The following is a 21,432-nucleotide window of genomic DNA, read 5'->3' on the forward strand; positions in this document are numbered from 1 at the left end:
AAGGCCACAGCCTTTATAGTCTCCACTCCCACAAGAGACATCCCCCAACATAGCCCAAAGGAATTTGGGCCAGTAATAAAGTAACCAACCAGCACCACAGGGGTGTCACAGATAAGATAACATCAGAGTGCAATAAAGGGGTATTATTATATGTTTGCAGTCTAAATTTCTATGACATTACCCCACTTTTAAACATTTAAAAACCCCTAAACACCACTTATCAGTACATCGCAGATGTAGGCAAAAAACCTGGAACCCAATGGGTTAGACAAACAGGGAAAATTCCTACATGGCCCTCATCATAGAGCGACCGCACACAAGGCCTACGATACACAGTGGTATAATAGTTTCACAACAACAAACAAAACAAGGCAAAGCCAAATTAAACATACAGCAAAACGTCGTAGCCCTCAGACCAAAAAAACATCCCAGCACCAGAAAGCGTCCGTTCAGAACTGTCCACTTGCACACATCACAGACATTGTACTGCAGGTGCCATGTGGTCCACACCGCACAGAGCAATCCAAAACCGGAAGCAGCTCTTTCACAGAGCTCAAAACACCAATGTGCATTACATCCACAAGCTCCAGACATGTCGTGAGCTTGCAGATCGGCCACTTGACAGAACTGCACACGTCACAGCCTTCCAAAAGACCAGAAATTGTCACCGCACAGGTGATGCAACATCATTCAGAAACGGCTCCCGAGCACATGATCGCAGGATTCAGAGTCCAGAGTGCTAACAGCACTTGATCCCCCAGTGTAGGGACATCAGCGTGGACACGTCGCGGACAGCAGACTAACCACTCATTTCTGAAAAAGAAAGAAAACCAATGCGAGTAATATGTCATTAACCACACCTAACCGGAGCCGGGCATTCATTCGAGATGGCCCCTGACCTTATATAGAATCACGGGTCCCGCTCCGTGGGCATGCCTGCATATAAGCCCCCAGCCTGCAGGAGCAGTCACAGCAACCCCTGGTCTATTATGGGTAGTTTAAGTCGGGTCTTGAACTTAACCTGCATTAATCAACCGTACTTATCTTCTGTCCACAACAATCAGCTGGCACATTATTACCTTGTGTTATCTCAACATGGATAGGCATAATAAGCTTTGGCTTGATCATGTAACACAACTGTCTCTTAAACACGGAAATGTAAGTACCAAAATTAACTATTCATTCATAAACCAGTCTATACATACTATCATTCATTCAACCCGACTCCGCATCTAAGTGGACCTTAGTTAGTTGACTTAATTGACAACTTCTCATAATACATATTCCATATCATCCCCAAACGATACTTAGCCATGTCATCAGATCCACTTCATCATTCGTCATGTTATTCCAACACGACTCTTCTCATTATTATGGAGCTGAAAGAAAAAAACTACAACACCATTGAAAAGCCCTACTCTACCTGGATCATATTCCCTTCGCTATGTCATATCCAGCTCAGATACAGTCACATTACTACTAATTTGAATGTTGATGGTGGACTCAATACTACGTAGCTACAGCAGCAATAAACATGTATTATCGAATTTCATTTACTGCTAGTCCACCACTTCTCAATGCTCTTTCTGACTCAACCAGGCAGCTATGCTCAGCTCTAACGTACAACTCTAACTCTCAGTAAGCATATGTGTTTTTGTGCAACTATCTATTGCGTAGATATCTTATCTCTGAACACATTCTTATATGTCTCTTTAGTATGGCATCATCAAACAATACCGTTGTTCAGAACTAATCGCATAACTGCAACAGAACATGATTTAGAACATCCTCCTATGCTCAATTATTCCACCAGGAAACATCAAGTTGTTGCATAACTTACCCACGTAATACTCACAGATTTTGATACTTTTTCCTGCAAATACAGCAAGATAACATTCGGCGTACATGCACAATTTCAACACATGCACTTTAGTAAATTTCGTTAGTAACACCATGCCACAAACATATGAGAGAAATCAATCTCATGTCACATCCATCTGGATCGCCTCCACATGAACCTAAGAAAACTTGGATCAGAATATTCATACAGGAAACATAACAATCTTAGTACACTCTTACATACTTTTGTTTGTTTCAAGGCGTCCCTCGAAACAAACCCCTTTTATCACACGTATATGAATAATGTTTACAGTGAAACACATACCTTGTCCTATTTTAAATACACCATATACTTCTATTTCTCATATGATACTCCACCTTGGGGTGTCCAAAAAATAGATCACAATATGACCTATTTTGTCAATGGGTTCTTCTCTTCCTGCCCAAATCCTTATTCAGCTCATACCTGCTCTTACTACTGTAGCCTACTTATTAATGTATCCTTCTACTGATATGTTCGCACTATTGGTGAGATGCGAAAATACTTTCCGCTGTACTTTACCTGTACTGTACTCTGACAATACATTGAATCTCATCTCATCTCATCTGTGACACACATTCAATTTATCAATTTAAATTCACCGGTCTTGAAGACAAGAGTATAGCACAATGTAGCGTCAACCAAACTGTCATGCATCATTACAAATACTACTCAAATCAATTGTTATTTAACAAAACTATGCCTGCAGTATACTGTACTTGCATCCTAAGTAATTCTCTAAACAATATAACATAGAGATTGACTGATTTTACACCGTTTCAACCTCTAAGATTTTACCTTGATCATGACCTTCAGGACATTCTTTAAGAATTCTCTATCTTAACTGTCCTTCTTATTTGAGTGAGCGTAATTACTGCACACACATGCTGAAGTGATTCAATGATCTATCTCACTTACCTAGTACTATAGGCCTACTATTGAACTCCACCAATGTATTAGTATTGTAGTATCTGACCCTGTGCAGCTGATCATAGTATGCCTTTACATTCTCAACATAGCATCACCCTCCCCAGGCTAATCAAAACACAGCTGGCCTACCATCATAGAGATAAGAAACACAGCTGCCCTGGCGCTTCCTGGAAGGTTCAACCAGGTCAACCCAAATTCCTTGACAATAGGCTACTCCTAAAGCTTGATCACAATCTGATCATGTAAACAGGTTACATCAGTACAGTATGTCTTAAAATTAACTCATACAGCCAATACATCAATAACAGCCATGTAATCAATAGACCTTTTTGCTAAACCCACTCATAACTTCGGCACCACTAATTGAACTAAATTAACTTGTACTTTCACTATACCTTGGTCTGAATTTTTAGCCGAATGAAGCCTCTTGGCAGCACTTAAACGTCTATTCCCAGAAGGGGGTTTTATTGACCATGTCACAGGAACTTAGATAAGTGCCCTGAAACAGCTGGAAATCCCTTTGTTTACTGATAAGATCATTTTACGTCCTGCATGGGACACAAAAAGTCAAACTCTGTTTTTAAGAGTTTGTCAGTTGTCAGTGAGATCACAGTATTTATCACTACTATATTTTAGTAAATACAACCTATTTTTGTTTTATAGCAGCCATAAGTGGAACAAATGCAACTCTGTAGCTACTCACTATCATTCGATCCCAATGTACACCTGTCAGCTTCACCTCACCCCTCCACCATACTGCAGAGAGAAACACAATCAGCCACAAAAATAGCACAGCTTTTTTCGCATTCAGTTGTCACCAACGCGTACTCCTTCATGTCGGGATTCCGATTCAAGAATCTTTGTTTCCTTCAGATTCCGATCGTATCATTGTCCAGTGATCCCCCATCACTGTTTGCAATGTCAGTGCATCAATGTCCAATGCTAGTGACCAATGTCCAATGTTCAGTTCGTTCTCTTCTCAACCCTGACACAGAGTTGCCCCCTCATACTGGAAAAAACAAAACCAGTAGTTTGGACCCGTCCATGTGGTATCCTCTTTCCAACAGAACAGGATGAGGTGTTGTCGACAGCCGTACATTTATTTTTGCATAATATTGCAATCCACTGTACACTAAAGTTTGCAATTATAGCTGCTATATTCTATTCCATATTTAACTTTTGGGTTCCTGTCCTTCAAATAATGTCATCAAATCAATCACCGTCACAAGCTATCAGCATGCGGGCATACTCATTTTATTTTATGCCTTATTTGGACTTTCAAAATTAATTTCAAATCTGTATATACTTTAAGACATAGGCCTACTGTAGATTACACTTTAAGACATACTGTCGATTACAACCCAACACAAACCGGGTATACTTATGACTTACACTACATTTTTCACTAAGACCTAAGTCCTTAAATAGAACACCAGCTGTTTCTCCCTATACTGACTAAAACACTAGCCCCAGGCATTATTTGTGTACCACATGGAGTGAAGACTCCACATTCTTTGCATCTTTTCTGCTTTCACAGGCCGACGGCTTGGAGCTTACTTTACTACTCCCCCAGCCCATTTTACGTTCTTAAATTAACCCTAACACTACGAGTTGGCCTAGGGGTAAAAAGGACGCAATATACTGTAGGTGGTAAATGATTCAGCTCTTTTGAATGCATTGATTGCATACACTGCTCTGTAATATTTTCGGCCTATTCGGTGTTCCTATCCTAATCTTACCTATCCATTCTGTTTTACCTTAAACACTTTAACATTACCATACTGTTTGGCATTTTTCTTTTCTCCAATCTGTCTACAATTAAAACAACGTGCTTATAATAACTAGGTTCGCGCGCACGCAGTAGATCTGTCATTTAAAAAAACTTTCTTTCAGTCTCAAGTAATCTTTATCTCAATCTCACTCCACTAACTGTCACACTGTCCAATTTACTATTGAGCAGACGCTCTTAATTCAGAGCGATTTACAACATGAATATCCAGGGGCATACTTATACATCAAGCTGCGTATATTACAGAAAACAGGCGATAGCCTCCTATACTGTATGGTGCATGGCTTAGCAAGGCTCACTTCTCTAGGAACTAAAGAGCCACTTAATTTTAAACACTTAAACTAACTTTTAATATCAATCAGGGCATGGCCTGCCTGGGGAATTTAGATTAAATTCTGTCTACATAAAACAATTTTAAATTTCACGACAACTCCCCTTAAAAGGGAACCGTAATAGCCCTCAGGGGCTAGCTACCATGCCATGCTAAGGATAAATAAGTCTATATTAGACAGTCACTTGATCAAAATGAAGTGATAACTAGTAAACCAGTCATCGATGCTACTCTTTCATCAAGGCTACTTTAGCCCCACACTCAGGATAACTGAGTGAGGTAATAGATTAAACTATTTTGACTACCATTTCACCTGTTGACTACTCTAGCCCACATTTCGACACAGAAACTGTACATAATGCACCTAAATATCTTCTCCTGGCCCTAAAAATGTTCTTCACAAGTTTGAGCATTTTCACTCATACACATACTGTAGGTACTATTTACTTCCTTATTTTTATCCCTATTTGGAACTATTTCCATTTTCTCGTCTCGAGAATCATATGACATCATATGATTTAAAACGTATTACTTTACCTTAATATATCTCTATATCAATTCTCATATCTTCATTTTCATTCTAGGCTGTTAACTATTTAACATCCCTTTTTCACAATTTCCTCTCACACTCCTTTTCTGTCTCTCACACACTCACATACAGCAGACCACTCCATTCAACACTCAATCAGTTTTCATGACAGACCATTCACATTCATTTTCAAATGATATATCCATACATAGCGCTTCACAATTGTTTTATGCTTCTGTTAGCAAAGGTACCCTAGTATAAGGCGAGGATCAACCTCCCTTCTCAGTAGCTACGAAGTTAGGCAAGACAACTTGTCTCCCTTTTTAGGCCATACATGTAACACTCACAGACATACACTTAGGACTTAGGACAATACACACACACACACACACTCTGGCTAGCCAATTTTTTGTTGCTTCATAAAACAACAAGGATACCCTAAGGCAGGATCTAGTCCCCCTTTTTAGACAGCAGGCAACGTAATGAGTGATTTATTGAATAGACTATTCTTTTTTCCAAATGTACACTGGTACCATTTGTCAGACCTCCTTGTCTAACCATCTTGAGTCATTCAACCAACCAAACACTGTTCCTCCGTCTCTCATGGCATGCACATGAAAGGCAAAACTTTCGTTTCCCTCTTTTAAATAGGCCATCAAAAAATGCCTATCGTGATCACAACCAAATTTCATCACTAATACCTTAAAACCCCGAATAAAAGCAATACCTCATTTTCTGAACATCCAAACAGACACCCATATACTCACTTGCGCACGTCGTCGGCCCAGCCCGAAAGAATGAACTTACTCACCAAGCCGACGACCGCCAAGTCCAGCATTTAGCACACCATCTCGGTAGGAAACCTCCAAAATGTTATGGCAATCTGTGGGACACATGCTCAGGAAGACATAATAATGAGGCAACACAAGGATTCATAGTTTGGAAGTATTAGAGATTTACTCGAGTAAGGAGTCAGGAACTTACATGACCAGTTCAATGCAACGGAAGACCCCAGTCTGACTCTCTGAGTAAACATAAGGCCACAGCCTTTATAGTCTCCACTCCCACAAGAGACATCCCCCAACATAGCCCAAAGGAATTTGGGCCAGTAATAAAGTAACCAACCAGCACCACAGGGGTGTCACAGATAAGATAACATCAGAGTGCAATAAAGGGGTATTATTATATGTTTGCAGTCTAAATTTCTATGACACAGTGGAAACCTCATATGTCCAAAACTGTTGCATTTCAAGGTTCAAATAAAAAAATAGCAAAAGTAGCAGGTTGTCAAGCTCGAAACGCTTGCAGATCTGCTGCTTTTGATGCTTTTGTGTGACGCTAGTATGATCAAGTCGGACATTGAATTACCAAAAAAATGTTGGAGATGAGAGGTTTCGGCTACAGCAACAAAATAGAACAAAATAGAAACAGGATATACTTTAATCATAGACTATATTCACTACAGTACGTAGGTGTACTTTCTGAGAATTTTGCGTTCCAGTGCATCCGTTGTAACCCAGGTTCATTGTTTCCATTTCATGAAAGGTTTTGGACGAAAACCGGAACGCTCTTCCCAAAACGCACTCGCCCCCTGCGGTTCTTGTATTCTTGTGGAATAAGGTTAGGTTTAGGCCATAGGCAGAGTTTCTCATTTTCCCTAGGGGGGATTGAGCAACATGTTTAACTGCTGCACTTACAGTATTCATAGTCTTATTCATAGTGGCAAACACAAAAGGAATAGAAAAGAAGTTCTGTCTTCTTTTCTGTTCCTTTTGTGTTTGCTGTGTATTGCTGCTCCACCAGAGCATGTGTATACAGCGACACAAAACAGTGACAGACCACTATATGTCACACATACAGTATATGTTATTTGTTTTTCATATTTTATACTGTATACACGTGAGCGCACACAACTGAAGCACAGCCTACTGATCCAAATTATTACGCACAGCGCACAGCCACGCACACATCTGCTACACAGTACAGAAAGTTCACAATGCAGTAGGCTGTAATAATGTAATGTGTCATTCATTGTCTTACCTAGCTTAGAAGTAAACGTCTTTTTGCGTCCTGGATATTATGTCCACGATTAACACGAAAACAAAAGACAGCATTCTTTGTAACAGAATGCTCCAGGCATGCTTGTAATAGGCTCAGTGGATAGGGATCGTTTGTTTTTTCCCAATTATCTGTGTGGGGAATTCTGATTAATAGGCTGCTTGGGACCACAGTGTTTTTCTCTAAGATCAACGGATATCCATGTTTATTGCTGAGTTTCTAAATGAAAGATCGATCACACTACAGGTAACACATGAGGTATAGGAAGAGGTCCTGAACCTGCTGTAACTTCTGTCGCAAGTCACTACGAAAATAGAATCATGTCACATGACTACTCTAAAATGAATTTATTACAAAAGAAAAACTAATAGAATTCAAATATATTTCTCACAATTATTTTATTTTATTATTAGTTAACACCATGGAGTTCTCCGCCAAGTTCAAGGTCATGGTCAAGTGCCCAAGCCGGAGATTGATAAATAGGACGGAGATGAATGATAACAAAACCGTTCACATCGCTCTAGAGCCTAGGAGCGCTTGTTGCCCGATCCGATGACGTGTCGAAAAGTGACACGACAAAAGTGATCGACTCTAGAGTGGTGTGGCTATTGTTAGCTGCTACACAGACATGCACACCAACTTCCGGTGCGCCGGTAAAAGTGGTCCGTGCGCTATAAATGATGAGCACATGGATGAAATGGATTAAATAGTTCTAGGCTACTAAGGTGTTAAAAGGTGCATGCAAGAAATATTTTATTGAACATATTTCGAGTGTAGTGACGACCCCTGGCCGCCATAAAATCCGCCTTTGGTTTATGCATAGTTTTACTGAGGTTACGTTTATGAATAAGGTTAGGTTTACTGAGGTTACATTTAGGAATAACTACTGTATAAGGTTAGGTTTTATAGTTTTACTGAGGATAAGGTTAGGAAAAAGGTTAGGTGTAGGCATATAGTTTTACTGAGCCTGGTTACGTTTAAGATAGCCTGGGGTCCACCTATGCTTTCTATGGCATATAAGGCAGCTCCCGGCAGGATCCGCCGGGAGAATCTAGACGCAGCTGCGCGACATGAGACTAATTAATTAGAGCGACAGAGAGAGAGAGAGGAGTGTGTGTGTGTGTACAGGTGTGCGTGTGTGCGTCAATTTAACAAAGGTGCAGACGATCAGAAATCAGCAGAGAGTGATCGACGTTTGCGCTACTCTATGCCGAATTGAAGTGGACTTTTTTTTTTCTCCCTGGAAATAAAAACGTCTGGCTACGTTTAAGAAGACCTGGTGGCGGCCGTTCCGAGGTCTGTGGATTTGAGCGTTCTCATATTCTTTTGGACATAGAAGGTTTCTTCACCGATAGTGACAACATGCTTCATGCCAATTGGCATGCGTGTGACTCTGTATAGCATTGACAGGCTTACATTACTTACATCCATTACAGCAGTGAAAGGCCACCAGGCTTTTCCCCAGCTCTTGATATGACATGAAAACAACAGCAATAACAACAACGACGACAAAGTGGCATCGTTCTCTCTTATCGACATGCATTGCACACACAGTGATATTTATGTGAATATGATTTAACTCGACCTCTCCGGCAGATGAGAACAGCCCCACTGGGGCCTAGATGTGTCTGAATTGTGTTGGATTTTTATTTTTTTTGTGGCCTTCAACCGCTAGGTTAGATTGGAGCTGGCAACCTGCCATAAGCAGTGAAATGACTGTCATTATGCGTGTTGACTTCCATTTGCAATACTTGAGTTTAGGCGAAGTTAACAGCCCTGGTGCCCTAGCTCCACAGAAATAGAATTGCGTGCCACGGCTGCTAATTAACTGCTGAATCGCTGTTCGATGCAGTCAAGTGATCATTTACAAATTGTGGCGCTCTGTGTGCGTGCGTGCGTGCGTGTCTTTCACCCAAATTAGCAGAGCTTGTAGATCTGCTATTTTTTAGCAAGGAGATTTGGTGTTCTGTCCTTACAAAGAACGAAGGGTTTAAGTGGTTATAACTGAAGTTATAAATTCCAAATAGTATTCTGAGGCACCCCTGGAATTGCTTGGAGGCACCCTAGGGTGCACCCGCATCTGCACCTACTTTAAAGAGCCCTGCTGTATGGTAAGGGTTAGAACGGTGCTTAATGGAGTAGTTCACCCAAAGAATGACTTATTTTCTGTCTGTTACACACCCCATGACGCCTTGAATTCATGGAGATTTACTTGTTTGTGTCGCGTTCCTAACCCAATAATTTGATGACCGGCGGAGGACTCAAAGAGTTTCCTACTGACCGATAACCAGGTCAGTAGGAGACGTCTCCGACTGACCGATAACCCGTCTCCTACTTTAATTTGACTGAAAGTAAAAATGTATATTGTAATGTAGAAATACTGTGTTACAAGTAAAAGTCCGGAATTACATTTGAGTAAAAGTGCAAAGGTAGCCCTACCAAAAGTAGAAAGTTGTAGTGGAGTAAAAAGTACAATATTTGCCTTTGAGAGTAGAAGTAAAATAATTGAAAATTGGAAATACCCCAGTAAAATAAAAAACACTTCAGAAAAGTACAGCCCGCCAGAACCGTAGAAAACAGTGTTACATTAATCGTCTAGCGTAGCTACGTTATCCAGGGTTTATATTCTTTAATTCATGTTTTGAACCGATCGTAACGTTAGCCACCGTTCCTTAGCACTTACAGTCAGCCACACAGCATTTTGTCATTGTAACATGCGGTTACGGATATTTGGCTCTTCAAAATAAGTGTTATGCTCGATAAAACCTTGGCAATGCACAATTTAATGCTGGCGGCAAGACGGTTAAGTACAGAAACGTGAGTAAATGTACTTATTACTTTACACCACTGCCTTCACTGACACATGACCTCACTTCAACATTCTCCTCACTCACGCAATGTGAGCACAGTTCAAGTCCATAGCTCCCCCGCTTCCTCTATGAACTTTGACCTCCCCCGTTCCCTCAGGTCCGCCGAGGTCTACCTCCTGGCTCCCAGGAGGTAGACAGGGCCCTGTCATAGATCCTGGGGGTCCCCAGGGCCCTGTCATAGGTCCTGGGGGTCCCCAGACAGGGCCTTCTCAGTGACCGCCAAGGCGCCAACTCCATATCGTCACTGTTGGGCAGAAACCTCTTATCTCCGTATTTTAACCTTTCGTATTTCTTTCGGAGATTAACACCGTACTTCTAAAATATCTACAAGCTCGAAATGTGGCGCGAAGCGTCACGTTTTGATTATTTGAATGTATAAAATTAGTTTTCATTATTTTAATGATTAAAATAAAATTTTGTTGAATGTATATGGTACAGTATGCTCTTGTTGATATTGAATAGATATAAGACCACAATGGAAACATGTCCCCAGGACTTACTGTATTTGTGTTATCCTTTTAGGCTAAATGTCTGACTGTCACTTGTGCAGTTTAAAATTTTGTCTAATAAAGTATTAAATCAATGTATTGCAACATTTAGATCATGTCTCAGTGGTATAAATGTACTTGTGCAGGAGGAAAGCAGGTTAAAGTAGAAGAGGAAAGTAGGAGGGAAGTAACTATATGGATTTTTGCTGTGTTGGTTTGATGTTTATCTGGTATCCTGGATTCCTGGGGTCTTTGAGGTACTAAATTACTTTCTTTTCACTCTGCTTACATCACCATTTACCTTGTCCTTTACAGACTGGGGTTCATGACTCACTCTGATGGATAATGAGTGTCTGCCAAACTGTAAATCTGTAATGGCCTGTTATCTCACTCTCAACCACTTAGAATGTGGTGGGTCTGAGGCATAGAGTAATACATGGATAGAGACCGAACCGGAGCGACAGCCCCGCCCCCCGCTACTCATTTCGATGTAAGTTACTCAGTGGCGTTTTGAAGCACCCGGAAGAACGGCACTAGGAAGTGCAAACAGGCGCTCAATGTTAAACTACAGCGGCACAGGGTTTCCTCGTCATAAATCCACGGGTCCGCCTGCAGTCCCACCTCTTACCAGTAGGGCCGAGTGCTTCAACTTCAAACATTTTTGGCAGGATGTACAGTACTGCTACTGAACCTGTACTGTACTGTGTGTACTCAATCACGGTTGTTTGGAATTGTGTGTTGGTTTTAGTGATTGCGTAAATGTAGGATAACAGAGAGCCAGACAGACAGACAGACAGACAGACAGACAGACAGACAGACAGAGAGTTTCCGAAAAACGCGTCTAGTCTGCAAGGACCTTAAGACTATTTACAATTTACATATTTTGAGGCTATATATTAATGTCGCTGGCGACCCCCTGGGACCCCACTTTGAGAACCACTGGTATATGCCACCAGTAGGTGGAAATTGAGGCGTGTACAATATCATCTCTATCGGGTGGAAACCTAATATGTTTAGCAGATGCTTTTAGTCCGACACACAGTGAGCAAGGTAAACACAATGTAATACATCAAATACATAGAGATAGTAATCTAGGATCATAGGTAAACCAAGAACCTATCATGCGGTCTAAACGGTATCATCTGTACATTGAAACTATACCGCCAGGTCTACAAATGAACGTGAGGTCTATCTAAATTACATTTTAGCCTTTGCATAAGTGTGCGTGTGTCACGCGCGCGTGCGTGCGTGCGTGCGTGCGTGCGTGCGTGCGTGCGTGCGTGCGTGCGTGCGTGCGTGCGTGCGTGTGAGAGGGCATTCGCGCTGCACCACTGACTGGTCTGTCAGGCGTGAATCTGGCGAAGAAATCGATGGAGAATGCTGATGGGGAAACGCTATGTAGCATTTGACTCTCCACCTCCCACACACACATGCGCATGCACGCACTCACGCTCACATGCACGCACGCACACACTCATGCATAAGCTCTCTTCTGACACACACACACACACACACACACACACACACACACACACACACACATACACACACACACACGCGCGTGTGTGTGTGTGTGTGTGTGTGTGTGTGTGTGTGTGTGTGTGTGTGTGTGTGCGTGTGCGCATGCACACACACACGGAGGGGGAAGATAGCATTGATTTGAAAAGGATATTCCCTCTGGCACTGATTAAAGAAGGTTTAAGTCATTATCTCAAACGTCGGTGCATACTTAGGTACATGCATCCACACACACACACACACACACACACACACACACACACACACACACACACACACACACACACACACACACACACACACACACAGAAGAATTCAAATGACCGTGGCTCGGAGCAACTCTGCGGTTATAACGATTCTCTCTCTTTTCCTTCTTAGCGTTTCCTTCTGTTTCTCCTGTAAGTCTCTCGGGCCATGGTGATGCTTGGCATCTGGTGGAGTAATTTAAGAGTATTTGTGTCATCAATTATTGATGGTGTTTCGCTTTGTGTGGTGGTTCTTTTTATCATGCTGTATCTTGTATTACTTACTGTATCTTGTATTATTGCCACTCTTAATTCTGTTACACACCCGGAGCGTTTATGTTGGCTGATTAATTTAGTTTAACTCCTGTTTTGTGTTATGAGTACACCCACACTGTCCACAATAGAAACACGTCTCCAGGACTTGTTTTCTCTTATCCTTATATCCTTAAAGTTGTGGTGAAATAATTGGCCTTTTCGGTCAATTTATTTTGAAGTTTGACCAATCACAAGGTAAAATGAAAAACATATTTTTCACTTCACCTCGTATTTAATATTTTACTTTACCACGTGTTGTATTCAAGTATTCAATCAATCAATCAATCAATCAATCAATCAAAAGCACAATAATATTGAGGTGATGAAGCAACATTACCCGTACATTTAGTGTCCGTGTAATGCTCGGTAGAGCTCTCGCCTTCGGACCACAAGGTCATGGGTTTGTTCCCGAGCACCACCAACTCAGCGTATGAGTAGCACGGCTTGGGTGCGGCAAGTTGTGCGGTAAGTAGGCTACTGGGAGCTGATGGTAGGTGTGCCGCTCCACCTCAGCATCCATCTCCCAGGGGTCTAGCACATTGTAAGTTAACGGGGACAGACTCCTGCGTGTTACCGGCTGATACCGACAATAAGCCACATCATATTTTTTTCAAAACGAAGCAGATTTTCTGCGCAAATAAAAAACAAAAAAATGACTCAGTCATCATAACAACAAGCTCTTGTGGTGCCCGTTTTCGATCGTGTCCGACGTTCTTTTGTTGGTTCACTCACACTGTGTTTTGTTATGGCTTTCCTGTAGCTCCAGTTAGCTCATAACATTAGCTGCTGTTGCCACTCGCTCCGTGTTGCGGCATTCAGAGTATGGGTTTTTATGCCGTTCAGACTCCCATTGGCTTAGGAGGCAACCAATCATGACTTGGTCGGTCGTTAGTAGGCAGCCAATCATGACTAGGTTGTGTGTAGAGTCGTCTTTAACCTTTAACCATGTAACTGTAATTTAGCTGTTGTGCTGCCTCATGCATGGCGACTGAATTCCCCCTGCAGGGTCAATTCATGTCAATCTATCCACACACACACAAACAAAAACACACACACACACACACACACACACACACACACACACACACACACACACACACACACACACACACACACACACACACACACACACACACACACGACTGAGAGCTTTAATCTGTGTGTGTGTGTGTGTGTGTGTGTGTGTGTGTGTGTGTGTGTGTGTGTGTGTGTGTGTGTGTGTGTGTGTGTGTGTGTGTGTGTGTGTGTGTGTGTGTGTGTGTGTGTGTGTGTGTGTGTGTGTGTGTGTGTGTGTGTGTCTCTGTTTTCAGACACATGATGCACGTGTGGAACGAGGGGCGGGACCTGTCCTTCACACAGGACGGTTACCAGGCCAACCCCAAGCTGATCGTCATCGTATTGAACAATGAGCGAGTATGGGAGAAGGTGCGACACACACACACACACACACGCACACGCACACACGCACACACATACACACACACACACGCACACACACACGTAAATACCACAACATAGAAATAGGCTGTGACAACAAGTAATGTATTCAAAAATTGACTTGAATAAAAGTACTGATTACTACTGAAAAGTATTGATTATTGCGTCAACATTTGAGACCTTTGACACAATCTAAATGTCTCAGAGCAGGGAGACACAATACAACCACCCCTATTGTATAAGTTATATTGTATTACCATACTTTACCATACAGATTGTACAGTATGAGTTATATTGTATTACCATACTTTACCATACAGATTGTACAGTATAAGTTATATTGTATTACCATACTTTACCATACAGATTGTACAGTATAAGTTATATTGTATTACCATACTTTACCGTACAGATTGTACAGTATAAGTTATATTGTATTACCATACTTTACCATACAGATTGTACAATATAAGTTATATTGTATTACCATACTTTACCATACAGATTGTACTTATATTGTATTAACATAGCCTACCATACAGATTGTACTTATATTGTATTAACATAGCCTACCATACAGATTGTACTTATATTGTATTAACATAGCCTACCATACAGATTGTACTTATATTGTATTAACATAGCCTACCATACAGATTCTACAAGTTATATTGTATTTACATAGTCTACCATACTGATTGGACAAAAATATTTAAGTTACATAGTGCCGCTTTAAGCACAGAACATGAGTAACTTTCCACCAATGCTGTTGTAATGAGTGCCAATTTAATTCTGAGGGCGTGCAGAACAGACAGAACCAAATGGACCCAGCCTCTGAAACCAAATGGACCCAACCTCCCAGAGTTAAATCACTGAGGATATACTGTGCCGATCCCGTCTCTTTTCTGACTCACTGACTCTAAAGTGATATTCGTGGCCAATTTTTAAGACCAATATTTGAATTTAATTTCGGAGGAATGTTGTCCCAGATGGGTCGCTGGGCGAACCAGACATTGGCCCTGATGTTCCTGTGGTGTGTGTGTGTGTGTGTGTGTGTGTGTGTGTGTGTGTGTGTGTGTGTGTGTGTGTGTGTGTGTGTGTGTGTGTGTGTGTGTGTGTGTGTGTGTGTGTGTGTGTGTGTGTGTGTGTGTGTGTGCGCGTGCATGCGTGCGTGCATGCGTGTGTGCGTGCGTGCGTGCATGTGTTTGTGCGCATGTGCGTGTGCTCAGATGGGCCGCTGGGAGAACCAGACGCTGGCCCTGATGTTCCCGGTGTGGCCTCGGTACAACTCATACGGCGACGAGGACGCCGACGAGAACCACCTGTCCATCGTCACGCTGGAGGAGAAGCCCTTCGTCATCGTGGACGACGTGGACATCCTCACCGGAACCTGCATGAGGAACTCTGTGCCCTGCCGCAAGCACGTCAAGAGGTAAGTACTGTATATATACTGTAGTATCACCTGTATGTGTAACTCTGTGCCCTTCCGCAAGCATGTCAATTAAGGAGTACGTAAGTGCTGTATATCTCTGCTGTCTGGAAGAAACCACCTAACTCCAAAATGTAACATTTTCAGGAAATTAAAAGAAAATCCAGCTCAAGTGGAGTTAGAAGGTTTTTGTCTAAGCACTTTTTAATACTTTTCATTGGTTCAATATTTTTTTAATCAACTCACAGACGTAAAAGGTGTTCAATAGCACAGATTTAAAAAAAAATAAAAACATCAGAAATGGAGTTAGGTGGTTTCTTCCGGACAGCAACAAATACTGTATCATGTGCTTGTGCTCTGATCGGTGAACCAATATTTCTCCAGCGCTTGCTCCATGCGCGCCCGCCCCTCTAGACCAGAAAGCACGCTGGCTGGCTGACTAATTTGTCTTTAAACTTTGAAAGGAGACAGTTGGCTCCACAGCAGTGGTTCAGTCTATACTGCTGACATTTAACTATGGAGTCCAGTCAACAGCTGGTCCCCATGCCAAATAACGCACACCTGTCAGCCAGTATTGTTGTTGTTGTCTAATTAGTTGTACTTATTGTTGCTGACAGGCAAAAAAACCCTCATATTTCCATATATGCGTTTTTTAACTTACTGTACTTGATTATTCCTACAGCTTATTTTGCAATATTTTTTATTTGAATCCTGAAAAGTAATTTGGACATATGCGGTTTCCACCCGACAGAGACAGTATACGTAAAATATGACCATTAAAGCACGGCATCTATGCACACTGGGCGAGACCTAGCTTGTTGTTGAAAGTACTGGAAAGTACTGGAATGACCTACCGGCCAAGGAACTTACGCTGAGGCTTTTCAGATCTGTTTGCCTTCTCTGTGCATGAAACGTGTGTTGTTGTCATTGGTCTAATATATATGAGACTGTTTCCGGGGGAAGTATGTGACCAAGTATGTGATGGAAGTCCCGCCCTATAGACTCTCTCTGCATTAGGTCGTGACCATGCAAGCCCCCAACATAACCCATGTGGAAGTGGAAGCTCGGCTCTCCTGGTGGCCTCTGGTAGTGCAGCTGGGGGCACAATACTGTACATGAACAAGTCAAAACAGTTTCCAGGCTTTCGTCCAATGGGTTTGACCCACAAGCTTGAATACAAGCTTACGCATGGGGTTGCGCGTGGAGGTGACACTACTATGCATGCGAGACATAACTCTAGTTGTTATATCATAATGTCTATATTGTTGAGCGGTGCCTCCGCTCCATTACGGAGCTATGTGTGTCCCTATGTATGTATGTTTGAATTGTGCATCCATGTTTTTTTTGTTGTTTTATTGTTTTCCTTCCGGTTGAACCCGGAAGGGTTGGCTGTTAAGCCTGTCTCCCAGGCAACGCGCAGCACGTAGACTAGGATTCATTTTTAAACGGTGGCGACTACCCCCCCTATAGCGTCTAACATTTGTCACCTCACCCAATGTGAATGTGTGGGTTGCCAGTTGCCCGACCGATATCCCCCACTTAAAGCAGAAACCAGTGCCGCACCACTATCAGTGCGGGCTTAAGTGGCGCCCTAAGAGGTGGCGCTCGAAGCGGCTGCATACCCCGCCTCCCCTATGGGCCGCCCCTGTCCGGCATATTTAAACTTGCCCATGTGTATGTATTACACTTGTAATTGTCTTCATCAATGTGCATGCCGGAAGAAGGGAATATAGCATATGGACATAGTTATATTGATTGAAAACTTTATTTCAGACACACAGACACATAGTTATAGAAGTGAACTAACGCGCAATGATTTCCACTTACCAAGTTCTTTTCTAACTCTATGGTCGTGACCAGGCTTTTCTCCTCGGAGATGAGACGAGAAAAGCCTGGGAACGAGGCTAATCTCTGTGGGAGTGGACCACCATGCTCTGTGTGCATTTGCCCTGCTGGAGACTTGGGAACATCACAGGACAGAGAAGAGAGTGTTCGCTTTTCCATGCCCACTCAAATACTCATTATTAATAATCACACACCTAAGTCAGAGCTGAAATCAGCATATTAATATGAAAATGATAAATATCAGCTTACATTGGCCACCCGTTCCTCCATTATTATTATGATCACATGACTTGTTTAAAATGTGCTATTGGTAAAAGTAAAGTTTTCCACACACAGCAGTTAATTACAATATTATTCTGTTGCTGCTTCTGTCATGTCGTGTCCAATTATTAGCTGTGAAATCAAGTTAAAATGACCATAAAACTCTCTCTCGTCTCTCGTCTTCTGTTGTGGGGATGTGTAACACAGTGGTTCTCCAAGTGGGGTCTCCAGGGGTCCTTGAGGAAGTTCTAGCGGTCCCCAGCAATATGGGGAAAGAAAGAAAGAAAGAAAGAAAGAAAGAAAGAAAGAAAGAAAGAAAGAAAGAAAGAAAGATTCCCTATCAATGTGATATTCTCTGTTAATAGGTTTTAATTTATTCTATCACTGCATTCATTCTATGCAGTGGTTCTCAAAAGTTTTTGTGCTAGGCTAACCTGACTCCGCCAGATGGGGCAGCAGAGAGTACACTGGGTTCCCCCCTCCTGCTCCCATCTGGGAACTCTCAGGCAGACTTGATGCCCGGCCACAAAACGGCCTGGCCAATCAGCAGCAGCTAGAGGCGGGATAGCTGCTGCTGATTGGCCAGGCCGTTTTGTGGCCGGGCATCAAGTCTGCCTGAGAGTTCCCAGATGGGAGCAGGAGGACTCTCTGCTGCCCCATCTGGCGGAGTCAGGTTAGTGCTAGGCACCCCCAGAAGAGAAGATTTTGTGAATAAAAAAATTAATATACCCCACCTAACCCTAACCCTAACCCACCAAGGAACCCTCGGGGGCCCCGGTCCCCACTTTGAGAACTAATGTTCTTTAAAGGGACACTTCACCCTTTTTGCAAAAAAATATATGTTAATGACGTTTTAGATTTAGAACAATTTCCTGGTGGTGTTTATGTGTGTAATATGTGGTTTTAGATATTTCAGATTTTACCAGTGAGCCCAGTGTCTCTGATGTCATGGACACTGGGCTCACTTTCTTCCTGGACTGCAATTCTCATAATGCTTTGGTGCACTGCTCCTCCTTGTGGATAGGGGGAGGGCTGTCATACTGAGATGTAGTCCAGGAAGTAAGTGAGCCCAGTGTCGATGACATCAGAGACACTGGGCTCGCTGCTAAAATCTAAAATATCTAAAACCACATGTTACACACATAAAGACCCCCAGGAAAGTGTTCTAAATCTTCTAAACGTAATTTACATATATGTTTTTTGCAAAAATGGTGAGTTTTCCCTTTAAGGTACTTCCAAAACGGTATAGGATCAATTTAAACAAGCAATGGCATGAATTCTCTCCACTTTGATATGAGGAAATGACCCATTTAGTTTGGTCACATTTCATCTCTATGTTCTTTCAGCGAACATAGAGAACATACAGCTCATGTTTCAGAACGCAGCAGAAACGTTGCTTTCTCTTGTTGCATCATCACAGAGGACGACTTATTGCCATCTTTGTTACTGAGTTCGGTCTCGTTGAGTTGCCTGAGGCACTTCTATGCCTCAGGCAACGACGAGAAAACAACAAGACAACACAACGAGACGACCCGTGGCGGGGTTGAATCGCAAAAAAGGGGAACGTGGTGACAATAGATTCGGTATCTTTCTCGGCTCCACGTCTGTTTATTCAGCCGTGTGTTTTTGTCCTATGAAATCGGCATTATCCCATTAAGACTTGAGACCAATTCTAAAACTGTCTTCTAAATCCTAATCCTAATGTTTCTATGTCAGTGGTTCGCAAACCTTTTCATGTCAAGGACCCCTAAAATTAGATGTATTTGGCCGCTCAAGACTCGGCTCCAGTATTAAATGACTGAGGGGGGGAGTTGAAAATGAGGAGGGGGAACACATACTTTTTATATACAGTAGTAAAACAATAGGAGTAATATACAGTATGTGTGTGTGTATATTCAAAGATTTGAACAAATGTTCACGAATTCTCAAAAATAGCAGATCTACAATCTCATATTGCCGCAAAAAGTAACGCTGTGAGCTTGTATATCTGCTATTTTTGAATAGCCAAAATAAAGTGGTCTAAAATGACAGATTTGAGAGACCCTGACTTTAATTTGTAAGCCAGTCTCAGCGCAGTTTGTCTGAAGATCCCCACAGATTTCAGATCAATCCGATCAATACTAATCAAATCCACTGGCGTGCCACAGTCGTGCAGGTCAGTGTGGTTCGCATTTCATGCCAATGGACTGGACCTGGGAGGCGAAACGTTGTTTCAATCCGCACCAAAATCTAGTGTGAAAAATGTCAAGCGCTACTGATGAATCTGGAATTCATAATTCTATAAGTAATGTGTGCTACTGTGCTCATCTTGACTTTCATTTGGAGGTGTCTGTAGGGTGTGTGTGACTGTCTTCCACTACAGGCTCCCACACCCGGTCCCATGTGGTGAGGGCCTGGCCATTTGCTATGTGCCTTCCTGTGGCTATTTGTAGGACAAAGGAGTTTGTTGACATGAAGGAACAGACTGATTGATCAAAGGACTTGTCACTAAAATGTATGCATATTTCTGTTGACACCCTACACTCATGTAAACTGCTTAAAAGGTTGACCAAGATGGGACTCTTTGTCAGTCGGGCGCGAGCCTTGTGGATGCACGTCAGGCCATCTCTGGCTGGCGTGAGCTTTAACCTGTATGCATTGCTGCGCTGTGTACTTGTGAAATAAACAACATCATCTCGGATCTGCTTCTGCTGTCTGCCGTGTGTCACAACTTTTCTCCGGGGCTCTCATGGTTCAGATACATCAGATGGTGTCCGAAATCCGTTGTCATTGGACATTTTTTATGTGCCAGACAAACAGAACCGGCGGCTTTTTTATTCAGTCTAATTCGAGGTGGGGAGTTTTTGTGAGCAACGACGGGGACGTGTGATCCAGCGTTCAGTGCGTCTACATGGAGGTGGAGGCCTTCGCCGGCTACAGGCTGCCTCACGACCCTGCCCTGCGAGAGGATGGACAGGAGCGGTCGCATCGACGGCGGGGAGACGGTGTGCGGTGTGCGGCTGCGGTTGGCGGGGACCATCGTCTTTGCATCGGCGCGCTGGCGGTGGACGACGAGGTGATGGGACGCAGCGCAGCGCGGCGGCGGGGACCCCATGGTTCCCCGGGGGAGAGGCGACCACTCGACGCATGGCGTGGCGGTGGTTTTCACTTTCCTTGGCCGGCTGACCAACACAAGCTGGGGGCCTTACGGTCGTCTACGAGGCGTCTGTGATGAAGTTACGCAACGGCCTTTGTCTTCCCAGCTCTGAGGAGACAGAGCTGGGAGGGGGGAGGGAGATGTGATGGAGTTTGCTTCGAGAACTTACAGCGAAAAACAGCGGTGAACAGACTCTCAACTTGATCCGTGGCCGGGCGAACATTTCAAGGTAACTAGGAGAGCAGCAACAGAAGATTTTTCTTTGTCCATATATCAGAGGCGAAGATGGACTTCCCTTCTCTCTGATTACAAATTGTGCGTCGTGTTTGTTTCAACATGAATTAATAGGCCTCGTGTTGATTGTATGTTTTT

At 42.8% G+C, this 21,432-nt stretch overlaps 1 protein-coding gene across 1 annotated transcript in view; it reads left to right on the forward strand.

The window, feature by feature from the left end:
• LOC306922397 (glutamate receptor ionotropic, NMDA 2A-like) overlaps positions 1-21,432 on the forward strand; it is a gene marked incomplete at both ends in the record, with an annotated part of 199,283 nt that overhangs the window by 125,406 nt on the left and 52,445 nt on the right. Inside the window, 2 exon segments of the mRNA XM_079499963.1 lie at positions 14,263-14,377; positions 15,619-15,821. Of these exon segments, the coding sequence (XP_079356089.1) occupies positions 14,263-14,377; positions 15,619-15,821 (318 nt within the window).

This window comes from Electrona antarctica (assembly GCF_951216825.1).
Source record: "Electrona antarctica genome assembly, chromosome: 4".
NCBI lineage: Eukaryota > Metazoa > Chordata > Actinopteri > Myctophiformes > Myctophidae > Electrona > Electrona antarctica.